The sequence below is a fragment of the Camelus dromedarius genome, chromosome 24 (assembly GCF_036321535.1).
Source record: "Camelus dromedarius isolate mCamDro1 chromosome 24, mCamDro1.pat, whole genome shotgun sequence".
NCBI classification, from domain to species: Eukaryota; Metazoa; Chordata; class Mammalia; order Artiodactyla; family Camelidae; genus Camelus; species Camelus dromedarius.
Window position 1 is genome coordinate 18378174 of NC_087459.1, and position 24559 is coordinate 18402732.

The 24559-nt window shown below is 48.3% G+C and overlaps 1 protein-coding gene across 2 annotated transcripts in view; it reads left to right on the plus strand.

The window, feature by feature from the left end:
* The window catches only part of PRKCB (protein kinase C beta), a 297608-nt gene that overhangs the window by 150163 nt on the left and 122886 nt on the right, over positions 1-24559 (plus strand). For both annotated transcript variants that reach the window (XM_031433035.2, XM_031433036.2), the window contains exons 4-5: positions 8068-8179; positions 10723-10851. In XM_031433035.2, coding sequence (XP_031288895.1) covers positions 8068-8179; positions 10723-10851 — 241 coding nt within the window. The remainder of the gene's footprint in view (positions 1-8067; positions 8180-10722; positions 10852-24559) is intronic.

Here is a 24559-nt window from a genome sequence, read left to right on the forward strand (position 1 = left end):
AACTTTTCTGGAAGCACATAAAGGAAGGTTCAAATTACATGTAAATTCCTTCTCCCTCTCTCTCCCACTCCTTCTCTCTCTCTCATTCTCCTTCTTGCTCCCCTACCTACATCACCTCCACCCCCATCCCATCAGTCAGCGTCAGCCCCCAGCATGGCACAGTTCCTTGTTTTGAATTCTGATTGGCCCAGGTCTTCCTTCTTCAGTTGCATGTCACTGGCCAGACCTTGGTCCATTCGCACTGGCTGGAAGCATGAGGTCAGATGCTCTATGGCTTACTGAGCTGTTGCTGTAGATGGGAGTTTTTCTAGAAGGGACGATAAGTAGGGTTGACAGAGATGGGCATTTCCAGTACAAGCTGGAAGAATACGTGGGTGAGAACAACCAAGAAAATTTTGAAAGCGGATGCTAACGCGGTGGTCAGGGTGCGGGGGTATACAGTGCGTGTTTTTAGGTACTAAGACGTTCTAAACCTATGATACATTAAAACAGTATGTGCTGAGGCAGGAATAGAGAGACCACTGGAGCAGAAGAGGAAACTGAAAAATGGACAAAGGATACAAGAGAAATGAGGGCATGATAAAAGAGGCATTTCACATCAGCACGAGAAGATACATTCCATACATTTGTGATGACAACTTGCTAAACATGAAGAAAAATAAAGGGCTTTCTTCAGGAAGCTCCTGTTAAAGTGAATTCCAAGGGAAATAATGATTTCAACATAGAATGTGAGACTGTAAGAGGATGAAGAAAATACTGGGAAGGACTTTCTAAATATATCAACAAAGACCATAAAGGAAAAGGGAGAAATTGCACTTTATTTAAACACACACACACACACACACACACACACACACACACACACACACACACACACACACACACACTTGCAGTGTTATATGTTGAAAGAAAAAAACATCATCAAAATTAAAATGCAGGCGTGGGGAGGGTATAGCTCAGTGGTAGAGTGGATGCCTAGCATGCACAAGGTCATGGGTTTAATCCTCATAACATCTGTTAAATAAAAACAAATAACAATAATAAATAAATAAATAAAACTAATTACCCCCCCCCCAAATAAAAACAAAAACAAAAAAATTAAAATGCAAATGAAAAACTGGGAAAATGTAGACATCATAGTGGAGTGGTTAATATTCTTAATAATTATAAAGAAAACTTGTTACAAATTATTTAGAAAGAAATGGACTTCAATTTAAACATGGATAAAAGATATGGACAGAAAATGAATGGTAAAAGTGAACATTTTATTTATTTCCACCAGTGACTTTGAGGCAGTTTTCCTACAATAACTCATTGAACTCTCCCATCAGCTTAGCAATTAGACATTATTATTAGCCCATTTTTAGATGAAGAAATGAAAAACTTAAAGGGTTAAATACTTTGCCCCAGAGTCCGAAAGCTAATAGCTGTGAGAGCTGGTCATTAAGTTTGAACGTGGCTATTAATTAACCCTTAATGTTGACACTGACTCTGCTGCAAATCATAACCCAGCAAATCATATTTAAAATCCTACCAGAGTTGACACAAAAGAAGCTTGTCCTTAAATGGAACAATTACTTATTTGCTCAGGGGGGGCGGGAGTGTGGTAGCAGTGGACATAGTGTATCAGACCGTCCCCAGGCCCACGAACATTTACACAGCGTTACAGTTCTATGCACTCTATTCTCCAGGAACAAAATGAAAGATCTTCACCAAATTACAGTGTCCGCCTTATAACTGCAGCGTGTGTGTAATTACAGCTTCTAACATTCTGCTCATTTCAGGTTCACAAAAATCTCAGTCCACACAGTCCCAGTGAAGGCTTCCCTGCCTCTTTGTCTTGGGAATTTTTGGCGTTCTCTTTGCAGTTTGGAGCATAGTGGTTCTGTTGTGTTACCTGGCATGGTGGCAGGTGCTGTGAGATTTTCAGGTACCCAGATCGACACTAAAATATTCTACTTTCATCCAAACTCTACAAAGGTGTATATGGAGAAGTCGTACTCCCCATCCACTTTTTCTCCTCCTGCCTTTATAGAGAAACACTTTTATTAGCTTCCTTTACTTTGTCTCCTTCTGGCATTTGTTTATGTAGGTACGAGTAATTTAGAACAGTCTTTCTTACCCCGCCTCACTTTCTTGCCCAAAAGGTAGTAGGCACCATATGCTCTTCTGCACCTTGGGTTTTGCTTTTTCTTTTTTGTTTTCACTTAAAAATATACTCTTAAGATTTTTCCATAGTGGTGCAGAGAACTCTTGGTCTCTATACCTGAGTAGTAGTCCGTTGTGTAGCTGCACTATGATTTATTTAAGCATCTCCCGCCCTATGACACTTGGCTCATTTAAAATCTTTTGTTATTATAAATAATGCTGCAGTGAACAACCATGTACATATATTATTTCCCGTGTATGTGGGTTTAACTCCAGAATCAATTCCTGGAGTGGGACAGCTGGGTCAAAAGTGGAGAAGCGTTTGGAATTTTGATAGACAGTGTCCAATTGTCCCCATGGGGTAAAACCAATTGGCTCACTCTCCAGGTAAATGTGTATGTGTTTCCACAGCTTGCCAGTGGAGACCACTGGGATGAGCATCTTAAAATTTCATTTTTAAAGTGTATTAGAAAAAAACATAATTTGCGCATCGATCCCACGAGTTCACACGCTTAACTGAGTTGTCTTTTTAAATAGGTTTAGGTAGAAATGGCATGCTGAGTTAAAGAAAAGCTCCAAGTAAGTAATATTACAGATTCGTATGGACACATGCAGAATTAGAACGACTCAAGACTGAAGTTTGAGAAAGTGTTACCATGATTCTTTTTTCTGTTTGGATTGCTGAAATCAAGAGCTTGTACTTCCTGTGTGCAGGGCACTGTGCTGGGAGCTTTAATCATCATAGCCAGTCCATAAGGTGGATACTGTTTTTATCTCCATTTTTATGGGGCAAGGAACCAGAGACTCAGAGTGGTTAAGGCACTTGCCTGAGGCCACACAGTTAACACCAGAGCCCATGTTTGTAAAATTCCTTGTGTTCTGACGGTATTTCCAACTGGGATCTTCAGGTTGGCCTTGCCTGTCTACCTCCTGGGAAATGTACGTTCGGGGTATATTTTGTGGCCTGCAAAGGTCCGGGGACGATACAGTCTGAATTTACAGGCTTCTGTGATGGCCTCCTCTGACTGACACCGTTGGCCTGTGCTTTCTTGGCCTTTGTGTTTCAACTCAGCTTCCTTATCCCTGTAGCTTTGCCTCGGCCCAGGCAGATTTCAGCCCACCTGTGCACAAAGCCGCATGGCCCATTCAGACTGAAAGAGGCTATTTTAGGTTTTGGTTTAGAGGTTTAAAGTTTTTTTTTTTTTTTGATTTCTGATCTGTGCTTCCTTCCTCCTTAGCTGCTTGTGCCTGGAGTCAGGTGATGGACTGAAGATGCTGAGCTGGGATCTGCTTGTCCTTTGGTCCTGGGTGGGTGGGCGTTCACAGGGAAGACTCTGGTTTGGAGGTGGGGATGGGGAGCTCCAAGGGACTGGACACTGGCTGGTGCCATATTTGTGTGGGATGAAAAGTGTCCCCATCTGTAACCCCCTGTCAGGTGGGAGACCCTCTGGGAAGGCTGAGGAGCAGGGAGGCTGCCAGGTGACACTCAGGTGTCCCCACTCTCTTGCCCTTGCATCTCTGGAGCCTGACGGGGGTGCCTGTGCGTTGTGTGGTGATTGCAACCCCACGACCTCCATCACAACTAACTGACCACTGACTCCGTGCTGACCACTGTGCCACATGCTGTGGCGCCAAGGCTGGGGAGCCCTGGGCAAGTCACTGCATCTCTACGTCCCTCGATTTCCTCATCTGTAAAGTGGGGGCCAGTACATAGTACATTCTTCATATAGTGTTATGAGGATTCAATGAGCTAATGCCTGGTAACTCCACGAGCTCCTGGCCTGAGTAAATGCCCAATAAATGTTAACTCTGACTCATGGAATATTTATCGAGCATCTTCCGTATGCCAGGTACAGTATATGCCCTGGGATGTCATGGTGGGCAAAATTCCCCCGTGTTGCTTGCAGCTAAGTGTGAGAGAGATGCAATTAAACATGCGATTACAACACAGTGCTTTAAATGCTAAGCTGGGGAAGATGCTGGGGGGTAGTGCATGGAAATCATTTCTTTTTAGTTCCTCTCTACCATTAAAGCGTAAGTTCCATGAGAGCAGGCCTTCTGTCTCCCTTCCTCACAGTTGAATCCCCAGTGCTTAGGAAGAACCTGGCTCTCAGGAAACATTTCCTGGGTGAATGAACAAAGGAAAGCAGGAAGGAAGTGCTATTTTAGCTGGACCTGAATGATGAGGCATCAATGAAGTCAGGGCTTGAGGAGAAAAGAGAGTGTAAGCTGGTGCATCCCATCTCTGGAGCTAGGCAGACCCTGGTGAGGCCCAACTCTGCAGGGGGCCAGCTGGTTGACCTTGGAGAAGGTCCTGCTCCCTCATCTGGGTCTGGTTCGTCATCACTGCAATGGGAGTGAGTAACACCTTCCACGTGGCTGTCACTTGGCATGTGGGCTGCTGCCAGTCGAGGATGTTTTCTTTTTCCTTCCCTTCTTTGTGCCACTTGGCATCTGCTGATGCTGAGATGGAGAAGGTTCTTGATGATAATATCTGGTCAGAAACTGTTGACTCCTTCTCGCTGGGATTCCCTGCTGAGATGCATGGAAGAAAGTGCACAGCCAGCAAAGGGTTACTTCATTGTTAGTTGGGGTTTTGCCTCAAGTCTCGAAGTAGAGCCCATGAGGCCCTCAGAGACTCCTCTACGCTAGGTAGACCTAAGGAAATTAAAAACCTGCTGAAAACGAATTTGTGGCTCCTTTAAGGTCAGCCTATCAGGGAACTCAGAGGGAATACAAGAACCAAGAGGAGAGAGAGAACTTAACCCCAGGGCTTGGAGTGGAGTTGACCCAGGCCACTCATGCCCAACCTTCTTAGGACAAGATCATGGTATCTGGACTCAGCAGCCTCCTAGGAGAGATGAACGAGAGAGAAAGATGGCAGGTACGGCTTTTAAAGCCTGTGCAGGCTCCGCCCACCGAGGCTGGGCCAATCAGTGTCTTGGAAACTGACCCACCCAATTGGCTCTCCTCCTTCTTAGAGACTAGGTAGGGGAATGAGAGAAGCCTTGAGCTCCCCCTACAGGCCAATACTAGTCATGAACAGGTGGGGGTTTTTTTAGGTGGATTTGAGGCACTAATTTCTCAACTTTAAGGTGAATTCTCAAAGGGCGGGCACAGGGGAAGCGTTTTATGGCACCGAGTGCCAGGACTCTTTCTAGGAACCGGATGTATTCCTTAGTCTTGTTGCCCAAGAATGGAAACATGGTTGGTTAAGCCATCAACTGGGAGTCTTAAGTTTTTGTTTTGTGATTTCCAGGACCTGCTGTTGTTACTGGGGTAACACCTCAATTCTCGAGCAGGGGAGGTGGTTATGGGGTCCTTCTGCATCCTGGGAGCCCTGCAGGGTCCCACAGCCAGGACAGGGCAGACCTAGCCTCTCAAAGTTAGCCCAGAGCTGTGCAAGGGCCAACTCTATCTGCCTGAGCACAGAGGCTTGGAATGTCACAAAAGAAGCTTTGTATAGCCCAATAAAAAGATGCAGGCCAACAAGTATTCATTGAAGGAGGTTTTTAGGGAGGCTTATTGAGATAGAGTTTTCATGCAACAAAATTCACTTTTTTTTTTTAACATAAAGTAAAATTCACCATGGTTGATATACAGAACATGCCAGTCACCCCTCAAAAGTTCCCATGTGTTGTTCCTTTGTCATTAATCCCCTTCCAACTCCAACCCTTCTTAACCACCTGTTTTCTGTCCCCATAGTCTTGCCTTTTCTAGAATGTCATTTAAATGGAATCATACAGCATATAGCCTTTTATTGAAATGGAGTCATAAGGCACCTGTCTGACATCTTTCTCTAAGCCTAGTGCTTTTGAGATTCACGAACTACTGGCAGAAGTTCATTCCTTCCTACTGCTGAGAAGTAGTCCATTGTGTGGAATTGCCACACTTTGTTTATCCATTCACAGGTTGAATGTTGAATGCTTTGGTTGTTTCCAGACTTTGGCTATTATCAAGTAACATGGCTGTAAACGTTCAGGGTTTTTTTTTTTTTTTTAATAGATACATACGTTCATTTCACGCCCAAGAGTGAGACTACTGGGTCATAGCTGATATGGGTATGTTTACCTATATAGGAAACAGCCACATGGATTTCCAAATTGGCTCTATCATTTTGCCCACTCCCTAGCATTGTATGAGTTCCAGCTGTGTTCTCTCCTCACCAGCCCTTGGTATTGCCAGTATCAATTTTCTAAAATGTTAGCCATTCTAGTAGGCGTAAGGATTATTTTAAAATTTTTGAAAATAACAGTTTCCTAAGGGAGAAACACTTATCACTTTAATTGCACATAAAATAATTTCTGTTTATTTTCTTACTTGTCCATTTTCTGTCTCTGTTACTAGAATATATTTTGAAAAGGCACCTGCCTCAATAAATAAATGTGAATGGATGAATGAATGAATGAATGAATGAATGGATTAAGGAAGAGGTGGGTATCACAAAGGTGAGGATGTCAGATCAGCCCTGGGTTGACACTCAAGGCCCTTGTTTTTAACTTCTGCAATATACTCTTTCACAGAGAAAGCAAATTTCAGGCTGGGTTGGGGGAGAGAAGAAGGAATTTTTTTAGTGAGAGCATCTCTTGAAGGAGAAAGATATGCGCAGAGCCAGAGTCATGAGGGGTGTGGCATGTTTGGGAGTATGAACAAATCCTATGTCCTAAAAGCCTAGTATGTGTTTGGGGGCATATTTGGGATCACATGGGGGATGTTGTAATAATAATGCAAGAGTTTATACTGTTTACCATGTGCCAAGTGGTCCTAATACCTCTACATAGGTTAATTCATTTGTTCTTCCCAGTGGTCCTATAAACTTACAACAGTATCATTATCTCTATCTTACAGACAAGGAAAGTGAAGCACAAAGAAATTAAATAACTTGCCCAAAGTCATACAGCAAAGAAGCACGCAGGCAGTTTATGCTGCAAAATCTGTACCTTTAACCACTGCTCTACAGTTACGAAGGGCATTTTAGTTAGTTAGGGAACCGTGTAAGCTGCTGTAACAATTAGCCCCCAAATGTAATGACTTGAATAAGACAGAAGGTAGATTTTCTCTCAGCTGTCTGTCCAAAAGGGCAAAGTCTAGGGTCGGGAGGGTGGTTTAATCCTTCAACACATGGCTCCAAGTTGGGGTCCAAGGTGGTCGTTTCTACTTCTCACCATCTTCCAGCCGGTAGGCAGGGCTGAAGGGGCCAGGGAGGCTGTGCACCTTCCTTTTAAAGGAATGACTGAAGCACACACACCTCATTGGCCAGAACTCAATCACATGGACACACCAAACTGCAAGGGAGGCTGGGAAATGTAGTTTTTAGTTGGGCAGCCAGGCTCTCTGCTACAACTCCAGGGTTCTGTTATTAAAAAGAAGAATAGGTGATGGTGGAAAACCAGTAGTCTGTGCCGCAACCTGCAGACTGTTTGTTGGACCTTGAACTCTATCCTGTAGATGATGAGCTACTAACAAATGACCTTTAGGTGGGAGGTTTCATGCTGATACTTGGGTTTTGGATCCCTCCAGAAGTTGCCTGGAGGACAAAGGAGGGAGGAACAGGACCAAGGGGACCTGTGTAACTGATGTGTCTGGTATTTTGCTTGGCCCTCTGGAGTCCTTGCTGTGGGCAGGAGTCAGTAGGTTCGGTTCCCAGATGGAGGACTTGCAGGCACAGTGAATGTGCTGGGGCTGAAAGGGGAGCCATCAGCTGTCTTATTCATTCATTCGTTCGTTCACTCATTCACTCAATGATTATTTATCAAGCACCATGTCTGGGCACAGAGCTCTGACGGTGACCCCGACAGGTATGATGAATGCTGGGGGTCAAGTTCAGTTCTCGTGGAGTTCTCCAGTGATGCTTAGTGCAGCATGAAACCTTGGCATGCCCCACTGACGCTGCCTCTTGTTTGTTTCTTTTGACCGTAGGACCCCCGGAGCAAACACAAGTTCAAGATCCACACATACTCCAGCCCCACGTTTTGTGACCACTGTGGGTCACTGCTGTATGGACTCATCCACCAGGGGATGAAGTGTGACAGTGAGTACCGTTGCTCTCTGGCAGCCTCTGTGGCCTGGGTTGCTTCCTTGTGGAACCCAAGCCTGTAGCACATTCTCCCAAATCCTGGGTGGGCCAGGGTACCCCTTGTCTGTTGCTGAATAATAATTTATTTAGCTCATGATTCTGCAAGGTTATCCTTTGGGTCTGGGCTGGGCTGACTCATGCCTGTGTGGTGGGGGAGCTGTCTGGTCCTACAGGGCCTCACATGCGTGTCTGGAAGGATGGCTGACTGTCACCTGGGCAGTGGGGATGACAAGGCCATGTGTCTTTCATCCTGAGCAGGCTAGCCATGGCCTGCTCACACAGGAGGTCCCAACTGCTTTAAGAGGGCAAGTCCATTGATCAAAGCAAGACTCATGGCAAGGTTCACAGTCAGTGTGGGAGGGGACAGTCCACGGGTGTGGACAAAGGAAGGCACGGACAAATCAGGGCCATCCCTGCAGCTGAGCGCACAGCCGTTTCTAACACTGACATGTGGGGCTGATGCAATTCTTTGCAGAGCCTGCCTTCAGCACCCGCAGGTTTATGCTAGAAGGGGGAAGAGAGTGATTCTCTGGCCAGGCTGGGATGGGACAGGACAGGCAGGGGGCAGGACTTCTCTCTATGCAGTGAAAGGCTGAATGGCCCATGAGCAGGTGGTGAGAGCTGCAGCTGCAAAGGGATGGGGGCTCCATGTGCTGGTGGCTCCCAGAGGCCTGTTGACCTGCCACAGGCTGAGCAGTCATGAGGCCAGACTGTCCCTGTCACAGGGCCCAGAGGACAGAGGGAGAAACTCCCAGGGGCAGAGTGACAGAGGAGTGTGGGTGTGGATGAGGTGGAAAGGAGCACGAGGGAGAAACACACTAGTACAGACAGAGACGGATGTAGGGGCGGACGACACATGTGCCCAGGTGTAGGAGGCCATGGGCGAAGCTACCGAGGGACTCAGCTAGAGAGAGACTCGAGCAGAAGGAAGGACAGACAGACAGATGGCCAGGCAGAATGATTGGAAGTGACACAGAGAGAGATGCACTCACACAGGCAGAGATACAGAGATGGAGGGAGAGCAGAGAGACAGACAGAAACAGACACGGAGCGACAGGGACAGAGACATGATACAGGTGCCGAGTGTGAAACTCATTGATGCTGGGAGGCACACCCTGAAGCAGAGGATCAGAGACCAGCAAAGAGACATACATCCATGCAGGTACCAGGAGACAAATAGCCACAGGGCAAGAGCCACAGAGACACACGTGGCGAGCGAGGGCTCCCAAATAGACACATGGCAGAGGCAGGGAGAGCCAGTGATGCCGATGCCGATGCTGATTCCGATGCCTCCTGCCTGTAGGCCACTGATTCCTATAAGCACGCGGGGCCTGGGAATGTGCCTCAGGCACATGGTGGGAGGGAGCTTGCCCTGACACAGGGCCCTGACACAGGCGTTCGGTTTCCAGGGGGCTCTCCCTTCCTCCCCACCATCCTCTCCCCACAACTCATTTCCAGTTTTGTAATTTGTCTGCTGCCCCCTGGAGCTTGGGTGGGCTGAGAAGGGGCACCCTCAGTACCTACCCCCTGCCCCCTGGGGATGCCATGCCCTCAGCTCCTGTGGCATCCCCTGAAATGCAGGCCCCCTGGGGTGACCCAGCCTCTCCTCCTGGCTTCTCAGACTGGAATGAGGGTCCCCCTAGAGAACATTGGATTCCTGGTTCACCTTTCTGAAGCAGCTTTGGTTCCAGAAGACTTAGGGAAAACCAACCCCACACTGAAAGAAGCACCAATACCCTATGGAGTGTGGGAAGGGGGCGTGTATTCATCGTATCACACAGGAGACAGATTCAGTCTGCAGATACATTTCATTCCTCCCACCCTGGGTCTAAATTCTCTCGCAATTAGTTATGGTCGATACTCTGTTGCTCTGCCCGAATCCCAAGATGATGTCCCTCCCAAGGGGGTAGTTCATGGCCAAAGACGGACAGATGCAGGGGAGCAAAGGCCTGGTCCTCCTGTGTCAATTTGGGACAACTCTGAAAGGTCATCTGAGGACGGGAGCTCTCCTCACAGCCAGCTCCCAACTCCCCTTCTCAGACTCTTTCCAGGGAACCCAACCTGTTAGCCTGTCGGTATTTAAGAATCGGGCGATGTCACATACAAATCAGGATTCCTGCTTATCTTAAAAAGTGGGAAAATCTCGGCGTCCTGCGCCTGAGTGGGGGCTGCTGTGTTCTCCCATTGGTGGAGTCCCGCTGCACTCAAAGCTTCCCTGTTACCTGCCGCCCGTGGCATTGAAGTTGGTGACTCTGGCTTTAGACATGTTGGGGGTGTGCGGGGTACCTTAGCCATCGGGGAGAACGGACACGTTTCACCTCCATCAGGGACTGGGGTGGGGTGGGGGGGTGGGGGGCTGGGAGGAGAGTTGGAGAAGCCCTTCTGATGAGGTCCGGACAGGGTGGGCTGGTCCCCGCCAGCCTCGGAGGGAAGGAGGGGGACAGGAAGGGACCAGTGTGGGCCAGCCTGAGCCGTGACCCCTCCCTGTGCCCCCGCAGCCTGCATGATGAACGTGCACAAGCGCTGCGTGATGAACGTCCCCAGCCTCTGCGGCACGGACCACACGGAGCGCCGCGGCCGCATCTACATCCAGGCCCACATCGAGAGGGAGGTCCTCATCGTCGTCGGTAGGTGGCGCTGGGGCTCCTGCGCCGGCCCGCTGGTCCCAACCTGGCCGGACCGGAATGCTGGGGGAGGGGAGGCTGGTGGAGGGATGCACCACGCAGCGGGCGGGGCGGGAGGTGCGGTGACGCTGCCTTCCTGCCTTCCTCCCCCCCACCCCGTTACAGCCCTTCCCCGTAGCAGGCATCCTTAGAAACCGCGCCCCCCCGCAGAGCTCCGCTCTCAGCACCTCCGGTGCCCTGGAGCTCAGAGATGGGGCACCAGGAGAGTACGCTGCTTTTCTCAAAGACCTCGAAGGTTCCGTCGAGAGCCAGTAGAGCAGACAAGATTCTGAACACCTTAATTTTACAGCAGGCTTTGGCCAGTGAACAAAAACTACTCTGAAGCCACACACGTATGCTTTGAAATGGGTTTCATCCCAATATCCTGGAAAATATTCAAATTTAAATTATTTCTGTTGCCCACTTATTTACTAGTCATTTATTTATTCTCTACAGATCTATTATTTCTAGGTTTTTGTATAACGTAACAATGGACAAGAAAATTGGTTTACTCCCCCCTCCCCCCCAAAGACTTCCGGCTTCCTCTGGGTTCCCCACCCCCTCCTCACTCCCCATCCCTTCCCACTCTTTGGCTCAGTATCTTTGGAGTGTGCAGTTCTGTTTCCTTTATTAAGATTATTGGAGAAAGGATGCTTGGTTCTTCCTCAGAATTTTCCAGTGGGAAAATAGAGTCTTGATGATAAACACCAGTTTGGGGGAGTGTTACATCTTGGGATGGGGAAGAGAGGTGCCATGTGGATCCCTGGGGACTTCCCACGTATTTGATGTATTTCAATCTTAAACCTGATGTGGCTACACTAGTTCCTGTTCTCTTGCACTTTTGAAATATTTCATAATACTAAGGGATAATGCAGCTAGCTGGAGAGGTGCAGTGGGACCAGGGGACAGAGAGAAGCCTGGTGTCTGTCCCTCCTAGTGGAACATTCAGGAAATGCTTGGCTCTGACACGTGCAGCTCAAACAAAATGGAAATCCGCCTGCAGTGGACTGGCAGCTGCTCATCCATAAAGCTGCGATAAATCCAACACTGAACTGGACCAGAAGGGGACTAACACTTTGAAAGAATTCTCTCCCAAAGGCTTGTGACAAACCTCTTAGACATTATAACTAATAATTTAAACAAGGCTTTATGACTTGACATTTTAGGAAATTGATCATAGAAGGGATTGATTTTGCAAAAAGTGGTCTGTTTCTGAGGCCCCGGAATATTCAGAAGCCCTTAAGTGCTGAGCCTACACCACATAAAGGTTGGAAAATATCCCTGTAAAATATAATCCCCGTTTTAAACCGAGGTTTGTAACACCCAGTGAGCTCTTAAGGAACGTGTATTCCACCGAATTGCTTTTTCCTCTAAAAGCCAGGCAAACGGCTGACTTCTCAGAGGAATGCTTTTGAGGGTCCCCAGATTTAAAGCCCAGGGGAAGCTGGGTTTCCCCACTGACCTCTGAGCTGGAGGAGCAAAGATGAGGCCCTGCTGCCCTCTACTGTTACTTCCTGGGAACTGCATTGGTTTGTATGTTGCTAGGGAACCCATCCAAGGCACAGTGCTCAAAACCAAACTGTAGCATAATGCCCTGTAGCCCATCCATTGCTCCCACCACAAAACAGAAGTGGTAAATTATGTGACATGATAGGGGCATTAGCTAATGCCAGGGAGGTGATCATATTGCAATATATAAATGTATCAAATCAATGCACTACACCTTAAACTTACACAATGTTCTGTGTCAATTCTATTTCAATTAAATAGAAGACTTCCATGTTGCTTCTTTCAGTCATGGCAACAGCCTTGTGAAATATCTATTATTCTTGTTCGATGAATGAAGATGCTGAGGTTCAGAGTTTTGTTTCCAAGAGCTCACACCGTTTGTAATCAGCATCATTGTACAATAATAGCTAACATTGGAGTTTTTTAATGTCAGTCACTCTACAAAGCACTTACAGGCAATATCTTGTTTAAATTTTTTCAGCAACTCTGATGAGCCAAGTAGTATTTTGGTTCTGCCTATCAGTAAACAGGCCTAGAGAGTCACACACGTCATCACCGAGGTCTGGTCTGCTAGTACGTATGACATACTAGGTTACTTTTCAGTTTAGTTCCCTGCACGCACCATCTCCCCTCGCCTTATTTATTCCCTTTGTGATTTAGCTAGGTTACCTCTTACGTGCGTTTCTTGGGGACTTAGTTGCATTGTGTGCGATACAGCGTCTCTTCAAATTCAAGGTCACAGTCTTCCCCCTTAATCATACAGAGAGGCTCTGTTATATCTCGATCACAAGCGGATGATTTTCAGGCAGTCCCAGTCACGCCCATGAATAGGGGACATATGTGTTCCCTGGAGCTGCTGTAACAAAGTACCACAAAGTAGGTGGCTTAGAGCAACAGATATTTATTCTGTCACAGTTCTGGAGGCTGAAAGTCTGAAATCAAAGTGCTGGCAAGGTCGGTTCCATCAGGGGGGCTGTGACGGAAAGTCAGTGCCATGCTTCTGTCGTAGTCTCTGGTGGTTGCCATCAGTCTGTGGTGCTCCTTGGCTTGTAGATGCATAGAGATCGGACCTCTGCCTCCATGATCACATGGCCTTCTTCCCTGTGTGTCTCTGTGTCGAAATCTCCTCTTCTTATAAGGACAGCAGTCACTGGATTAGGACCACCCTGATCTCCTATGACCCCATCATAACTTGATTACATCTGCGAAGATCTTACCTCCAAACAAGGTCATATTTACAAGTCCTGGGGTTAGGACTTGAATGTGTCTTTTGGGGGGATGCAATTCAACCATAGCAAGGGGAAGGAAGAAAAGTTAGGGCTCCCTTAAAGTTAGGGACAGAATATCAGTGCACTCAGGGTTCCGACAGCACTCCTTGAATAGCTTCCAGTGTTATTAATAGCACTTTGTGGTTTTCCAAGTGCTTTGATGGTGATCCATGCATCCAGTGGAGGTGGTTGTATCACCAACATACAGACGGGGAAACAGACCCAGTGAGGCTGGACGGCTTGTCTGATGCCACATGCAGAGCAGGGTTGAGCATCTGGGCCCCCCGACTGCAGGTCGGTGTGCCCCGCTATTGCCTCTTTGCCACTCCAGGCACAGTCAGCAGCTGGCCCGGGGTCATTGATTGACTGATGGTAGAAGGACGGATGCTTTGACTGCAGTTCTCTAAATATAGAGCCGAGATGGAGATTTTTGTTCAAGTGATTTATTGGGGCTGCTCATGAGAGATGAGGAGTGAGGACGGAGCAGGGAAAAGCGAAGTGAGAGTGTGGTCTCCAATGAAGACTAGCCTCAGCCCGATGCTGCGGGGTTCTGGACCACGCATTACAGCCCAGAGCCAAGAGGGCTGTCCTGTCAGGGTCAGACACTGCTAGGGACTGAACTGTGTCCCCCTAAAATTCATAAAACTCATATGTTGAAGCCCCAACCCAATGAAAAGGTGGTTGGAGGTGGGACCTTTGGGAGAGAATTAGGGTTGCATGAAATCATACAGGCGGGGTTCTTACAGTGGGGTTGGTGGCTTTACGGCCATATAAGGGCACAGCAAGAAGGCGGCCGTCTGCAGGCCAGGATGAGGGCTCCCACCAGGAACTGAACTGACCTGCACCTTGATCTTGGACTCCCAGCCTCCCGAGCTGTGGGAAATAAACATCTGCTGTTGAAGCCAACCTGCCCATGGTATTTTATGACAGCGCCTGGGCTGGCTAAGGCAGTCAGTCTTTGCTACAGGTTACTGGGATCAGAAGTAGGAGGGTGGTGGTACCTCCTGGGCGCCATGGCTTCGGTGTGGCTGAGGGCAGCTCTTTGGACACTGGGGCAACTGTGAACCATTAACAGCCAACACTCATAGCCACCGGGGCATGGGTGCAGCCTGGAGGGGGAGCTGGGCAGGGTCTGGTCACCTGGGAATCCCTCCGATCTCCCGAGCATCCTTCCGGTTTCATTGTTGGGACTCCAGGCCCTCCTTCTTGATGTCGGCCAGACAGATCAGATATGGCCTGTGGTACTGAGCTGCCCCACTTCATCCAGACTGTAGAGGCACATCCAGTGTTGGGACTTGCCACTCCGCAGCCTAGGATTCTTTGCTCTCTGCTCTGAATGTCACCTGCTCTTTGAAATCCCACCATCCCCAGAGGCACCAGGCCACAGGTGCTTCTGAAAGATCTGAAGGTGGCCTCATCTCCTTTGGCCCCTGAAATCCAGGCTTTAGATCTGCTGTCCACGGTCTTGCAAGTCAAGCTCAGAATGGAAATCCGATCCGTTCTCTTTCTTTAAAAAACTCATCAGTGGTGTCTCGTTGCCCTCAGGGCAGACTCAGTGTAATGTGAGGATCTCATTATACATTCTCTGTCTCCCTGCTTTTCGTTTAATCCTCCATCCTTTCCAGGCTGCCACCTACCATAGGACACCTGCATACTCTGTTCCCTCAGTCTGGAATGTTTGCCTTCTTGTCTTTTTCCAGCAGTTTACCCTTCCCCTTCCTGTAGATCTCAGCTCATTTTCACAACCAAGGAAGCTTCCCTGGACCTCCCCTCATTGCAGACATTCATGGTACCCTGAACTTGAACTTGAGTCAGTTGTGGTTTTATGTTGGGTTGGTTAATGTCTGCCTCCCACTGGGTTTTAAGCTCCATGAGAGCAGGGCTGTGTCTGCTTTGACTCATTACTCTATTCCTGGTGTGATGGGCATCACTAAATATCCGTGGAATCAGTGGATGTCTGTATGTATGAAGGAGGTACCACTAGAGGATTCTGATAGATTCCAGGACTTCACAGATGATCGCCAGACCAATACTTTCTGGAGTGAGGAACCGAAGTTCAGCAGGTAATTCGGTTCCCACCATCATTCTTAAAGGAAGGAGATCACACAGAAAATCCTAAGGACCAGGTCCGAGGTCAACAGCAAGTGTTACTGGGACTGGAAGCCACCTGTCGGAGCCATGACTACCTTTGTTCCCTGGACAGTGTAGAAACAGCACAGAGCAGCGGGACTTGGGGAACCACAGGGAAACATATGGACAGATGGAGCAGGCAGGATGATCAGAAGCCTCCATCAAAGGTGTAAAATGCTTTAGGAAGCCCATGCCCTTATATATAAAATACCCCTGCTCGATTCAACATCTCACTATTAACAGAGCAACTAATACCCCTTTATTGACGTTTCTGTCTTCATTACAGCCATCTGCAAATCCTTAACCATACCCATAATTACATCTCATGAAAATTGGGGCTGTTCTTAAAAAAAAAAAGCAGAAGGAGCAATTTTTTTTGATGTTTCTCTTTGGGATACTCAGTCAGGGTTCTTGTCATTGTATTGCCCTGTATGGAACCTTCTTAGTTAGACTGAAGCAGCTCCCAGAAAGACTTAGGAACTCCCAGTATTGTGGTATCTACATCCCTCCCAAGGTCTGACACCCGCACATCAAGAGAAGAACATCAAAGAGACGTAAATTCTTGACAGGCTATTGGCAAAGGAGGGAACCACGTCCACCTATACACTAGATTCCAAAATAGGTTTCAGAAGCATTCTTAAGAGAAGGGAAACTGGTGCTGAAAGCTCACAGAAGCCCTTCTTGTTACGTAAAAAAACTGTTTCAAGATACAGAAGGCTTTGCCCATCGTGGGGACTCTAACGAGGGGGGACGAGTGCAAGGAAACCAATGAGGACCCTTCATCTGGATTTATTCCACTTGGGTAGCTTCCTTCTAAAACCAAGATGGCAGGACAAGACCAGAAGAGCAGAGGGAAGGCCTGGGTCTGCTGTGCCAGAGGGTGAGGTGGGAGGCGGGGTAGTCTGTGGAGTGATTAGGTGTTTACAGTGTGAGAAAGGTGGCATGCTGCAGGTAGGAAGGTGGGGCAGATGGGCTCAGCAAGCATAGATATTCATTCATTCACTCATTCATTCATTCATTCATTCACTCGTGACTACCAGATTGTATCCACTGACAAATGAGATCTCATTTCTACCATCAAGGATCACTCAGCTTAGTGGGAAAGATAGATATGGATAATTATATTACAATGTAGCAAGTACTGTGATGGTACCATGTGAGCACCCAGAGCAGATGGTACCATGAAGCTTGGTACCAAAGGAAGCCATGGCTGAGCTGAGTCTGTAGGATATGTAGGAATTAGCTGAGTGCAGGGTGGATAAGAGAAATAATATTAGCGATGTTTATTGAGTTCTTATTACATGCCAGGTGCTTCACACAGATCCACTCATTAATCTTCACAAGCATCCTCTGTCATGGGAATTATTATTGTCTCCATTTTATCCGTGAGGGAACTGAGGCTCAGAGCCAGTTAGGTGACTTTGCAGGAACCAGAGAGTAAGTGGTGAGTCTCAGATTTGAGCCCAGGCAGTCTGGCTCCACGGCCCTCAGTCTCACCACGATGCTGTATTCCAGGCAGCGGGAAGACGGCGCACAAAAGCCTGGAGGCTGGAAATGGCAGGGGATGTGGGAGGCTGTTAGCTGGTGAATGTGTCTTCCCTTCCCTACGTTCTGGTTGTAAGCCCCTGTGGGATCTATTCCCTCCCTCTCCCAGTCATTCACTTGTTCATTCGACTGTATGCACTGAGTTTCCACCGTGAGTCAGGCATGTTCTAGACCCTTGGGGTACAATAGGGGTTGAGACAAGCTGGGGTCTGGCCAGTTCCCTGGAACTCTTCGAATTTTTTCTCGCTTTCCTCCTTTTGTTAACTGTGGAGAATTTCCTTCTGAAGGTTGAATTCATTGCCCTTTGAGTTTTTTTTCAGACACTGTCCATTTCCTCTTTAAAACCTGAGGTTTGGAAGTTTGGAACATAGAGCCAGAATGACCTGAAGGCTGTGTCTGCTTTATGCTCTGCCAGATGCTTCCCTGAACTAGTTCTCTTATTTAAAGGGAAAGGGAAGAAAAGAGAGAGAAGGAAATGTAATGAAGAAAAATCCAGCTGGAATAATATTTCAAAATATTACCCATCAATTACAGGGATATCAAATGATCACAGACTAGGCCACTAGGGACCACTAGGGGGCAGCCTTTGCCTTCAAAGCCATTCTTCCCCAAAGGAAAGATGCCCAGATCTTGCAGAACAGAGTAAAACCACAACAGTACCATTGCCCATAATGCAAGGAAGTCACTTCTCAAGGCCACACGTCATGGAGCGGGGACAGGACCCAGTTCTTGTGGATTTCCCTCTCCCGTATACACTACTGGTTAGTACTTCCCCCCAACGTTTTATCATGAAAAATGTCCAACATACAGCGAAGTCGAAAGACTTTTACAGTGAACAGTCATTTGGGCACCACCTAAATCCTGCCAGTAACATTTACTACATCTGCCAAGTCACATACCCATTCACCTCACTCTCCATCCATCAGTTCGTCTTTATTTTTGACACATTTCAAAGGAAATTGGAGGCATCAGTTTCCCCCAAACACTTCAGCCTGCTCGTCATCAACAAGAATTCAAAACGTATTTAAACGTTAAAGTTTTGAGGTAAAATTTACGTACGGTGAAATACACATATCTTAAGTGTCCAATGGCTGAGTTTTGACAAATGTGTAATCCTAACCCCTATGACGTTAATCCTCTTTTTTTTTTTGGTGATGTCACAGCTGCCATTGAGGATCTGGTGAAACTGTGAACACTATTCTCAGAGAAATCCCTGCGTGTGCAGACAGGCATGGTGCCCCACACCCACCCACACCCACGAGCTCCAGGAACTGGGGGGGCCACAGTACCTAAAATCTCTTGGATTACATCATACTTAGTAGTTGTTAGATGTTGGGGGGTATAAATTGTAATGCAGTAAAATAGGCTTATTCAAAACACCTTATGTGTACTCATTGGAGAGCAAATTCTCTTAGAACAAACTTAGCAAGACACCCACATTATTTGTCCCCCCTTCAGCGTTTTTGTAATGAAGTTGACTTAAATCTTATCTCTGTCTATGGAACGTGCATTATAGACAGTTGTCTGCATACCCGTGAGGCCAGGGCAAGGATCCTCTATCCTCCCTTCATGGGAAGCCTTTCGGCTTGTGAAGACATGCTGGTTGGTGTCTGGACACTGAAAGAGATGGAGTTGACTTGAGGAGAGAGAGGAAGCTGAAGTCTTTCTACCCAATGTTCTTTCTCTTGCTCCCTGAATGTCTGAGTCTCGTGAGAAATGTCAAGCCCACACTTCAGGATGTGCTGGGTGTTCAGTCATTGTTCCTAAATGCTTGCTGAGTGGTATCCGAGGGGACACTGCCAGGACCTGCAGGGCTGTGACTTGCTACCACTTTTGGGGGGGAAATGGTCCGGCAAAATCTATTAAAATGTGTATGCACACGCACACTTGGACTCTCAAATTCCCCTTTTGGGAATCCATCCTATTGAAATAAGACACTAGCCTGCAAGGAGATGACGTCCAGAACGAGCATGTTCATTGATGTTTTGTTTGTAGTGGCAAAGAATTGGAATCAGCCTGGTTAGACTAATACCCATTTTAGGGAATATTATGCAGTTGTTGAAAGCAGTGACTCAGAATGGGTTTTCGGGGCTTGTATGGAGCTGGGCGTGTGTTTTGATAGGAACTGGTTACACAGACATATTCACTTTGTGAAAATTCATCAAACTGTACGAAGGTGATTTGTATGCTTTTCTATATGTATATTATACTTCATACTATACTTGTATTAATTAAGAAGTTTAAATAATAAAACCCCGAAGTCATTAAAACCAAAATGAAACACCAATGGGTTAGAGCTATAGCTATTGGCCTGGGCCAGATCTGGCCCACTGCCTGTTTTTGTAAATAAAGTTTTATTGGAACACAGCCACGCCCATTCATTTCCATATTGACGATGGCTGCTTTGGTGGTACAATCGTGGGTTCATTAAGTGGCCGTATTGTCCGCAAAGCTTAAAGTATTTTCTCTCTGGCCCTTACACGTGCCAGTCCCTGACCTGGAGGAACATCCCTTAAGTGAGAGGATTGCATAAAAATGTATTTAGTATGATCTCATTTTGAAGAAATAACAGTCCAAACAGACACCTGCTATGTGTGAAGTTATGTTTGTATATTTTTGTAAGGGTGGGAAGAAAGGTGTGGAAGGCTCCAAACTGCTGGGAACACTGGGCTGGCAGGAGGACTGGGGAGATGGGAAAGGAGAGAGACCGGGGGGGATGGGGGGCGGGCGGTATCATCTCTGTATATGTCTCAGGAGTCATTTCTCGGATTGTGGTAGATACGTATCACTTTTATAATTTTGGGGGAGAGGAAACAGAACAGAAAAATCTCTAAATAGGAAAAATTAATTTAAATAAGGTCTCCACTGACAACGGCGGTGAAAATTGAATGATGTCAGTGACAGAGTGTTTGTGGCTTTAGGAGGCCTCGCGTGGTTCCCAGCGGGGCAGAGCTGGGCCCAGGTCCCACCTGTGGGGTTTTGAGCTTTCATCATCACCAGCCATGTGTCTTTATAGCGTCCACCTGAGGAGCTGGCCTGCTCTCTGACCCTCGTGGTGTTTCTATTTGTCATCGTCTGGCAGCCCATGTCACTAGCATCTCTGTCACTACTGTCCCAGGAAGCATGTCCTCTGCTCCCTGCTTCTTGCCTGGCAGGCAGCCCACACTAACCTGTTCCAGACCCCCTCCACCCTGCCTCTCGGTCTGACTCCTTGGACTTAAAAAACTTCAAATACTCTGGTGCCTTCTAATTCTGTTTTCCATGATGTGGCCTCCCCAAGCCTCCAACTTGGGGGTGTTCACACTTTAGAAATTGTAGGACCCGGCTGCTCCGAGTGTGGTCCCTGGACCTCAGTCTCACCTGGGGGCTGGTCAGAAATACAGAACCTCAGGTTCTGTGAAGGCCTGCTGAATCAGAATCTGCATTTCTACAAAACCCCCTGGTGTTTGCGTGCACGCTGAGATCCCATAACCCTTGCCACAATCTGAATGGCACAGGGGCTGCATCTCGTCCACTAGATGGCGGGGTTGACCGTGCTCTGCTCCTGCGGGGCGGCCGCTGGTGGAAAGAGTCTGGGCTGCGGTGTGCCACCCCACCCACCTTGGCCATGGCAGTTTCAGCCATCATGAAGCTTTGATGTCAGTCCGTCAGGGCTCAGAATCCCCTTTTGTCAGTGGCCTGCATGCCCTGGAATAGATATGTGGCACAGAGCCCCTGGCTTGAGCCACTCATGTAAAATGACCCCAACTCTTATTTCTTTTTTTTTTCAGTTTAGTTTTCTTTTTCCCTGGTGGGAGGAGGTAATTAGGTTTATTTATTTATTTATTCTTAGAGAAAGTGCTGGGGATTGAACCCAGGACCTGATGCATGCTAAGTGTGCACTCTACCACTGAGCTATACCTCCCCCACCCCCCGACTCTTCTCTGCTTTGCCCGTCTCCTGCCGCAGAGGGAGAAGGCATACCTTGCTTTTCCAGTCGCTCACCCCCAGCCTGCTCTTCTCACTGATTGGCTGCGAGTCTGCACTAATTACAGGCCAGTATCATCTGTGGTCACAGAGCTTGAGCTTTGGAGTCAGGCCTGAGTTCGAATCCTGCTTCCCCCACGTCTTCAGCAAACACTGATTGGGTGCCTCCTACGTGCGGGGCACTGCTTACCGTCATGAACAAGACAGCCGGCACCTGCTCGTGTCCCTGATGTTCTTTCTAATGATGGGAGATGAACCCCAGCAAACCAATACTAGTAGTAAAGTAGTAATAAAGACTACGAAGGAAATAAAATAAGGCAGAGGGCTGGCACTTTGCGGGTCTTCTCAAGTCATCCTATCAACAGCCCTGCGGCACGGTTACTAATATCATCCCCATGTTACAGGTGAGGGAACTGAGGCGCAGAGAAGGTGGCTCATGATGAGCCCAAATCCCACGGCTCGGGAGGGGTGGAGCTGGGCTGTGAACCCGGATGCTGCTTCCAGAGCGATCTCGCTCTGGAACACGGTCCACCCCGCCTCTGTCCTGCCTCGGTGGGGGGTGACGGTGGGTCGTCGTAGCAGCACAGCAGCTCCCTTTTCTTGAACACTTCCCGGCTGCGGGCTCGTGCTCGGAACTCGGCCAGCACAGCCTCAGCTGTCGGCGCGGTTCTCCCCAGGCCGCAGGGGCCGAAACGCTGCAGGGCCCGGCTGCCTGGCGCTGATGGAGACTCGCTTCCCAGGGCTCGGTTTTCCCAATGCTCCCCGCTCACCCATTTTCCTCCTTTGGGAGTGTGCACGTCAGTGTTTGCTGGGCTGTGAGGCTGATGGTGATGCCACTTCTTCAAGTTGACCCACTCATGTTGCAGACAGGACGACTTCACTGGCCAAGACCTGCCCCGGAGGCTGGCTGAATTCCTAGGTGGTGAGAGGTGGACAGATGGGGAAAGCCTTCTCTTTAAACCTCACCGTGGTAGGGCCGGGGTTGGGTTATGTGGTCCCTGCCTGGTAGGGAAGGAATAGCTGGATGGCTCAGGAGGTTGAGATGAGGGCAGCGACAGTCCCCACCTCAGAGCGACCTGGTTGTGGGAACCCCACAGGCAGTCTATGCAAACGCTTAGAACACCACCTGGTACGGACAGGGGCGCCATATGTATTGGCTGCTATTCTGGTTGGCGTGGTTTACCCAACCCTTTCTGAGTTCCCTGGCTGATCGTTTTTGGATTTCCTGAATTTGGAGTTTCCTGGTTAGTGGCCTTTCTGTTTCCTCCCGAAGTGGTGCGTTTTCAAGATGTGTTTTCTGGGGTGAGGAGTCCAGCTTCTCGGAGACCCTGCCTGTCATGGGCAGGCAGAGAGACGGGTCAGAGGCACCCCTAATAAATGTTAACTGTTGTTATCGCGCTTGTATTATCCTCCTGGGCACGATGTATCCTGGAAAACTTGTAACATCTAAGCCAAATCTTTGATGAGATAGTGACTCTACCCAGAATGGCCTGAGAGGGGGTATCTGCCCAGCTGAGGAATACAGGGGACCTGGTGCTACGTCTGTGATTTTAACACACTGTCCCAACGATCTAGGCAGCCAGCATGTACTAAGCACTTCCTGTGTGCAGGGGCTTTACGGGGAGCATCGCTGGTAATGCTCACCTGGAATGTTTGACGTTGTACCCCCGTTGTTCAGGTGAAGGAGCTGCAGCTTGGAGATGTTAAGTAACTCATTTCAAGTTGCACAGTCATGATGTGGCTGATCTACGGTTCAAACCCAGCTGTCCAATTCCAGGGCCTGTGCTTCTAACTTCTACCCCACCCTGCCTCTCTGGGTGCTCGAGCTGGGGGAACTGAGGGCATCCAGAAGGTGAGAGGAAGAGGGATAGAATAAAGTTCACAGTAGTATCTTGAGAAGGCGTTTTCACTTAAAAATAAAAAGGTATTCAGGTTACAGCGGGAAACAGGAGGATACAAAGTGGTCTGAGCATCTGGGAGGAGCGCATCTCCGTGGGAAAACCACCTTCTCACTTAGCGTCATGGATGCTGGGCCCTGCAAGGCTCCTGTCTCATTCAGGGAATCAGAGCCACCACACAGGCCGTGGAGCGAGGGGTTAACTGGAGGAATCTGAGCTTACACGAGCTTGGAGAAGCTGGGGGCGGGAAGCATGTGTCAGGAGATGAGAGGAAGGGCGGTGAGTGGTCCAGGCGGACAGTTGGTAGGGAATCCAATAAGCCAGGCATGCCGGGCTGCCAAAGTGCGTATTAATTAACCTTGTGAAGCTTCTACTAGTATCATACCTTGGGTCATCCAGTACAGGTATGCGGACAGCTTCTGGCTCACCTGGAGGCAGCTCTTGGGTGCCCCAGCATCCTTCACATCTCAGGTGACGCTGCCCCAACTCCTTCAGCCATTTGCAGTTCAATCCCTAACCCACAACCCACATCTTCAAACACCGCACACCGGAGCCACGTGTCCCCTCGCCGACACAGACCAAGAACTCCTGCCGGACCGCACTCCCGTTAGAGTAGCATCCTGATCAAGCACAATGACCTGCGAGAAGGAGAGGAGACAGCGATTGTCACCTTCCTTGTTCCAGATCAGCAATTTCATACTTTTCTGACGGCAGCTCGCTCCAAGGGGTACGTTTTACCTACCACGCATGCACAGATAAGTGCATACTCGCAACTGAAACCAAACTGTCGTGCAATAATACTCACCTCTACTTACACTAGCTGTGCACTTGGATATAGTTCCAGTGTCTTCTGGATGCCACTCACCTGACACTATTCTTTATACTAGGCCTGTGGCACTCTCCCCATTCTTCCTCCATACTTGTTTGTTTTTTTGGGTTAAAATGTAGATCTTATTCAGGCATGGTGCGGCCAGTGGATCAGGAGAAGATTGCCGTTGAAAGGATAGTTGATTACTTACAGTTCCCAAGGAGGGTGCCATGCTGTCTGGGGCCACCTAGGGCAGCACCAGGGTCCATCAGGAGGCAGAGGGAGCGGGAGGAGAGCATGGGCAACAGGACCTTTTCTTGTGGTTTCCGTGGAAGGAATGGGTGAGGCAGGCTAAGCGGGCTTAGGACTGGCTGGTCTGGATACTTTCAGCAGGCTGTGGGCTGTCTCTAGTTGTCTGGCCCTGGCGTGATCAGCGCAGGGGAGTCGTGGCCTGGAGTGGGAAGAGCTCCATAAAGGAGATGGTTGGAGGCGTGGGCTCTGGATTGGTTGCTTTGCTTCTGAAAGGTCCACCTGCAGCTGATTTTATT